At 32.1% G+C, this 7,764-nt stretch overlaps 1 protein-coding gene across 1 annotated transcript; it reads right to left on the reverse strand.

Moving 5' to 3' along the window:
- Positions 1-1,393: 1,393 nt before the first annotated feature.
- On the reverse strand, positions 1,394-3,960 carry LOC137812384 (putative glucan 1,3-beta-glucosidase A). Its single transcript, XM_068614334.2, has 8 exons — positions 3,744-3,960; positions 3,459-3,578; positions 3,159-3,356; positions 2,892-3,053; positions 2,628-2,797; positions 2,365-2,514; positions 1,890-2,233; positions 1,394-1,739 (listed from the first exon to the last, which is right to left on the reverse strand). The coding sequence occupies exons 1-8, from the start codon at positions 3,924-3,926 to the stop codon at positions 1,555-1,557; spliced, it is 1,512 nt and encodes a 503-aa protein (XP_068470435.2). The 5' UTR covers positions 3,927-3,960; the 3' UTR covers positions 1,394-1,554.
- Between the last annotated feature and the right edge of the window lie 3,804 nt (positions 3,961-7,764).

The raw sequence follows: 7,764 nt of genomic DNA on the forward strand, positions 1-7,764 counted from the left end.
ATATTAATCTTTAAATTTTGGGTTTTGGTTACCACATTTGAACAGTAAATTTATTTAAATATTAAAAATATAAAATGTTTTAAAATATAAGAAAAGTGAATTATTACCAAAAAACCCCCAAGAAGTATGATTTACACACAAATTAAAGTTTTAAATACAAAAATAATTCATTAATAAGTTGTTATTTTTAATGCATGACACTATGTATAGTGAAAATCTTTTAATTAGTAATGGGTAGATATCTTTAAAGTATCAAATTAAGTGTTTTCAGATTATAATTATTTTTAGCCAAGTATAAAATCTAAAACCTAAATGATAATTATTTATCAAACCCTCTATTATGTAATACTAGATTTTAAACCGTGCTTTATACGGCTTCTTTTAAATTAATAAATTTTCATTTTAAAAATATATGAACATAAATAAAATTATCAATTTATAAATATTTAGTAATATATTAAATATATCTATATTAAAATTAAAATTAAAAATACGAATATATATATATATTTAATTAAGTATGTTTTTTAATTTAAATTTATTTAAATATATTATAATTTATTCTTTCGCAAATATTGATAATACTGAAAAATTACTGTATAAAATTTATAATTACTTAAATTTGAGTGTTCGCTTTATAGTAGTATTTTTTTATTAAAACATACTTAATTTTTCTGTATTTATTTGTAAAATTAAAAATTATTTGAAATTGGAAAAAATTATAGTATGATTTTAAAAAAAATATATATAGTCGCTAAAAATTTTAAAAATTTATTTTTTATTTTAAAAAGATGTTACTTTTGATCGGATAACGCAGTTAATGTTTTTGAAGTTTTAATTGACTCGCAACATAAATTCAATAAAAAAGTAATATTTACCATTTATTATCATTTTATATTAATAATAATTAGCATTGGTTCTTTAGTCTTAAGTTCAATACTTGATATATTTTAAATTTTTTTGAAGGGTTATTTGAAAAAAAAAATTATCTACAAAAGATTATAATTTTTATTACTTTACAACATATAAAAGTTATTATAAGAATGATCTAGTTTTAAGTATATAACACTTGTTGCTTGTTAAGAATTATTATTTATATATATTAATTTTTTTTAATCATTTATTTCTCTCACCATTTGTGAGAAGAAAAGAAAAGAAGACTTGTGTGGACCCAAAACATTACATGCATTTCCTCCCAAGTTAGTTGAACCAAATACCACACTTTCCTTCCCATCCGCACCAAACAGTATACCCCGAAACAAACACAACTTTAGTTATTACTTAATCTTACCAATTAAAAATATAAATTACTCCATAAAGTAAAATTTATATTTACTCTGATCATATATTTATGTATACGAGATGTTCGATTATATAATTAACTCGGAATGAATGCAAAGAACAGAAAGTTGTAGCATGTATAGAATTAACCAGGGACAGTGAGTTTTGTTTTTGTTTAACAGTATTATCTTTTTACGTTTGTAAATTACACTTTCATCTTGAATAGAATCGAAATATAAAAATAGCCAACACTCTTTTTGAGCATAGGTCACACTAACTAAGCCTAACATAATCGTTTTCAATCATCCACTTGATATCCCAAGAGTTAGAATCACATTTGTATGCCCAATAAGCCCATCCAAATTTGGCACCAGAGTATACGTCCAATTGGGCTTTCACAAATTTTTGCTGACTTTGCTTTGATGCTCTCTGAACTTTCCAATCACCACTCCACTCCCCTGCACATTCCACCAACATGTTATGATATGCTATTGTTTTCTTAGAACACAAGCTTTTAAAAGAAGGCTATGCAAGTCACATATCAGAATCCAAGAATATGATAAAGCATTTATGCTACTTTCTTGCATGTGAAAAAGTAGAAAACTTGCCAACAAAAATGAGGGGTCCATTAGATGTGGTGAGAGAGCTAAGATCTGAAGCTCTTTGGTTTTTAACATAGTCGATGTTCTGCTGCACATTCATATTGGAGAACCTATCCGAAAAGAGATTGTAGTAGTGCACGTCAATGGCCACTTTACTGAAAGCTCCAGCAAAGGACAAAAGCACTTTTGATTCTCTATCCAGAGGGTTAGACATGATCACGTAAGCACTTGACGTGTGTTTTCGAACCGCATCATAACCTGCTTGATAGTAGCTTTTAAGGCTTTCCAAATTGACACCTTGAGGCTCATTCATTAGCTCAATTGCTACCAGACCTGATCTGTTTGCATATCTGAAACCAAATTTTGGTATATGCAATCAACACAAATAGTATATAGTACATGGTATGATGTGTGATGTATTTATAAATATAAGGGTCAAGATGGTGACACATTTTAGACAATTAGTAAAAGGGACATTAACCTTTCAGCTAGGAAGTCTATGGCTGCCACAGTGTCAGATATGTATGAATCACCCCATTCTACATGTCCATCTCTTGATGCACTGTGAGGTTTTCCATTTTGTGAGCCTGGAGCAGCATGCAGGTCCACAATTACCTTAATTCCATACTTTCTGCAACAACATTAAAGAGTGTCATTTATTGTGACAACGTGATAGAAAAAGGGGCTTTTCCAACTTTACATTGTAACGAAATTGACAGGGCACTGTCCCTTAAATGGTCTTACTCTGCCCATGTGAAGGCATTGTCTAGTATTTCCAAGGATCCCCCAACAAAAGGCTTTGGTGGTGTTGGGTCTTGAGCTATCCACCACCCCACGGGAATTCTGACACCATTTAAGCCATTTTCTGACATGAACTTGAAATCATCTTCAGTGATATACGTATTCCTGTGATCCTGCATGAGCATGCCCCGCATAGCTTTATCATTGATAAATTAAGATTTGATATGAATTTCTGCCCCTTGTTCTCTTTAAAGCTGATATTTTTACCTGCATGATTTTGGGAGCTTTGTCAGGGCCATAACCATTTGTAATTTGGTATTCCCCTCTTAGAGTGCTTCCTGTCAAAACATTCATTTTGAAGACTGAAGGGTCATTATCATCCCAACTGGATCCTTCATAATCTGCAAGTACCACAGTCTCCGATATGGCCTGATAAACAATAGTAAGAGCATAGAAACATTACATCCTACAAAATCTATAGTGGTCACGAGAGTTAGCTAAATAATAGTACAAACACAAATAAGACCAAAGTACCTGTAAAAACAGACCGTTTGGTGCTCGGATCCGAACCCTGTTAGGATCATCATCATTCCTCAGAATCTCAAATGTTTCCATGTCGCTTGGTGAATCAGAATCAGCCACTAAACTGTTTCCTTCGTCTTGATTTGTCAATCTCACAAATTGCTTACTAGAAACTCTAAAATTGAAGGCCGTTTCATTGACTCTCCACAACTGCGTTGTTGATGGATACAAAAAAAATGCCACTAATTAAATACACAAAATTATAAATGTGTAACAAATAAAACTCTTGAAAGTGTATGTGGAGGAACCAACCCTGAAGGTTTCCCAACCCGAAGCTTTGGTGCGGTTGGCAACAACAATACTTCCTCCCCCATTTTCTGCACAGAGATACTTTTGCAACTTGGTAGACATTAACTGCACTTGAGTTCCATCCTGAAAATGACCAAAATAATCTATAAACAAATAATTTAACTGTAAACTAGTGACACAATTTTCTATGATAGAAAAGATAAAAAAATAGAGGGCAGTGCCAAAAGATCAAAATAGAATGTACAAAATTATTAATAAACAATAATCTGATAGTGATTAGCAACATACCAAAAGATCTTTGTTGGGTATTCCATCAAAGAGAGAAGGTTTCATCCATCCCTCAATAACGAGCCAATTTCCAAGATTCACAGCTTTGAGGGGCAAATTGAAATTTTCAGTCTGGGCAAGAGCATAGTGACATGAGAGGTAGAAAGCTAGCACAAGGTTCGCATAGAATAATTGGTTGCTCATCTTACAACACTTTTTGGTGTGTGGAGTGAGTGCTACGCAAGAGGATAGTGTGTATAACATATATAGAGTTCAAAGTCTACAAATATTTTCGCATTTAGATGTTGTGTTTGATGTTATATGGTGTCATTTTGCCCATCACAATCTGAAGATTGGAACCTAAGTTTTAGATTTAGCACCCTAAAAATTAGCCAAAAAGCATATAGAAAAAGCTTCAATCATATGCCTTCAAATACCACATAGGAATAGTATGTTTCACGCAAATTTTTCCATCAAATGACTCTCCATTGGCCTATACAAGTAGGTGAAGAATATCATCTCAATTTCATTTGTGGATTTAGATCACCTTTGTTTGCTTTATTATTTCTCATTAAAAAAATGACACTTTAACAAAAAACATTTTTTATATCAATATTTTCCCACTTAGTTATTATTTCTTCTTGTTGAAGTATCATTTTTCTGTTGTTCATACAGCACTTTCGCAGAAATAGTATTATTTTTAGTTTTTCATATCATTTTTAAAAATAATGGTGCATGTGTATATTTTACTCAATTGACATCTCAGTGGATGTTATTTTTTTTTTCTTTTCTTGTCACGTTATTTTCTTTATTATGTTTATGTTTGTCTCTATGAGAAGAAGAGTTAACTTCAAATCCATGAACACTGACACCAACCCACGTGTGCTCTATCCCTCCCCTTTGATCCAAAATATGACGAGTTTTTCTTCCTTCTCAGTTAAACCAAACATTCAAACAAAGGTACCTCTCTTTTGCGGCCATCTATTCAACTTTCTTTACTCACTTTCCTTCCTCTGAATTAAATTAACGGCTAAGGTGTTTGAATAAAATTACTGAGAAATATTTATAAAATTACTTGTTCTCGAACGAGTTTGGAGTCTAGATAAAGATTGTTCTGCTTCCACCTTCGATCGGTATAGGACGCTTCAAGCTTTTTGCTACTCCTTCCTCCTCTCGGTCGTCTGACTCCACAGGCGGGATGGTACCTGCAGAAGACACTCCAACCCTCAAGTTAGTCGAGGTGTTAACACTCGGGCATCAAAGTACTGTAGTTAATGACGCACATCTCTCCTTGAAATGCATGCTATTTATATTATCTTAATGGACCTTCAATGGTGGGCCGGATTAGAAAGTTGGTTCATGTTTAGGATTGCACTAAACAACCCTTAACAATTGATTAACTCTACTGACTTAATCAACCGTTGGTTCATCGTCAAGGATCGGTCGATCACATGTTGTCATGTGACCTTCTTATTTTGATTAGGTGGTTGGTTGGTCTGAGTGCTGGCTGACTCGAGTCGTCCGCTCATACCGGTACATTACTCATTTCTTTTTCTTTTTTTTCTAATTTTGGTTTGTAGTTGCCATAAAAATGATCCAAAATCCTACCGCACAGAAGAAGCGGCCAAAAATGTTTGTTGAAAAAGTTGAATGACTATTGGTGCATGAAAAGACTATAATGATTGAGTTTGTTTGGCTTAAAACTTGCAATCCCTATAGAGTAGAGTAGAGGCATTGATTCTACAGAGAATTTTCTTAACTCTCAACCCCTCTTACTTTATCTTCCCACATTGCAAGTGATGCTTCATGCAACTGTTGTTGGCTCAATCATGTCAAAAATTAAAATTGAAACAAACACACACCCTCCATAAATTCATACTATTTTTTGCCCAATAAGTGGTTTGTTAACATGATACGTTGCTCATTCTCTTTAAGTAACTTGAATTACAACCTTACTAATGCACGGCTATTTTATGATAATTTAAAAACAATATTGATTTTAAGAAAGGCAATTTGACAATGATCTGATATATTTTCAAACTTAAATATAGAGCTAGCTAAGTGGTTTTAATATACAATAAAAGATGCATTAATGTGATACATGTGTGTTATAAAAGCAAATATAGAAAGACGTATTAATGTGAAATGGGCACACAGTGAGAGTCATAGATTTAAAAGTGTTGGGTTGAACGTAAATTGCAGATCGAAGAATAGCAGTTAAAATGTGGTTGAATGCATTGCTTTGGAATGAATTAAAGAAGAAATATAGGCTTGGAAAAGTACTTGTTACTTACCATAATTTTCAATCTCTCTCACCGACACAATACGTCACATAGGGTGTTAAAAGGTTAGCAAAGAGTCAACAAGAGGTGATGTAGTATTTGAACAAATGAAAGTTGCTAATAACTTTTGTGTTGGTGACGTGGTCATGATGGAAGTCTTCATACAAGAATTTACCACCCGCATTAGGTGTGGAACCATCAAGACTATTCAATACTCACAAATTAACTAACCAATCTCAACGTTAGACCACTAACTCTGTATTTTCCCTTCTTTCTTTTCTTCTTAATTTTCAAAACTAAGCAAACCAGAATTTGGAAAACTAATTAATTACTAGAGACGTGCTTACGTAATGTTAGGAATCTAAAATCAATCCAGATACTTAACATGTAATAATCGAACAAATTTTAGTCCTTTTTCTTCTTCCCTTATTTTCTGATATATTTTTGGAAAATTTTACATCTACATTGTTAAGAAGTGGACTTTAAGCTTAACTCAACCTCAAAAAATCGGCTCATTGAGGTAAGGTTTGCACCTACTTATATACTATAAAAGACTCTAATCTCTAGTTGATTGTGGACCCCCTCATGCCGAGACTACCAACTCGTACATGGAGATATATATTATGGATGGTCCGATAATAGTCCGATAGCGGGTGACCTGATAAACCCAACAAATACTCACTAGGATAAGCTCGAAATGACTCTGATACCATATTACGAAGTGGACTTTAAGCCTAACTCAACCTCATAAAATCGGCTCAATGAGGTAAGGTTTGTACCCACTTATATACATCTGTCAATTTTCCTACATCCTTCTACCACCTAATAAAAGATAATATTTTAATTTTTCAGTTCATTCATCGGAAATTATTTTATATTTTAAGATAAAAAATTATTTTGTTGGTGTTGAATAGGTGTTGAGTAGAAAATGGGGTGTTTTGTCGGTATTTCTTTTCTTTAGATTGTTCCGTTCTTGTTTTACTAAATGCTAGTTATTGTTTGGGCCTTGGCGTATTCAAACTCCCGTCAAACAATACTACGTTGTCATACATTTGAGGCTAATACTTCCTGCACCTAATGAATTGTCACTTGCACTCTATACACTTTTAAATCTCTAAAATTATTTTTTGATCTAGAATTGAAAATTTAAAATATCAAAAAAATTTAGAATATATTTTTGTATTTTAAAAATGAAATTTTGAAATAGAATTGAAAAATCAAATTCTCATTCTGAAAAAGTTATATTCTGAAATATATTTTGAAAAAGAAATTATGAAAAACAAAATCTGAAAATATATTCTAGAAAAAAAATTCTAAAATTCAGAAAAGTGATTTTAAAATTCAAATCTAGAAACGTATTAAAGAAAAATATTCCGGAATGTATTTTGATCCGCACTCCCTTCTTGTTTAAGGAATTTTTTGTCAATTTATGTAATTAGTATCGGGTGCAGTTTACAACTCTTTGGGTGCAGAAAGTAATTGACCACATTTGGTGTTGCGGTGAATGGGCCAACCAGAAAAAAGAAACCCAAAAATGAAAAACACAAGGCCGACCATAGAGCATCACAAAACCTAACCAAAGCTAAGCCTAAGTAACAAAACACACCATTTGTTTGGAACTGCGTTTCAAAACCATTGACCTGCTTAAAGTATTACAAGCTTCTTAGTATTAGATGCCAAAATCGGTTTAAATGTGTGAACCAATAGACTTACTATATAAATTTAAGTTGAAAAAAATAATTTTTAATATATTAAATGAT

The sequence above is a fragment of the Phaseolus vulgaris genome, chromosome 2, assembly GCF_051622355.1.
Source record: "Phaseolus vulgaris cultivar YP4 chromosome 2, ASM5162235v1, whole genome shotgun sequence".
NCBI lineage: Eukaryota > Viridiplantae > Streptophyta > Magnoliopsida > Fabales > Fabaceae > Phaseolus > Phaseolus vulgaris.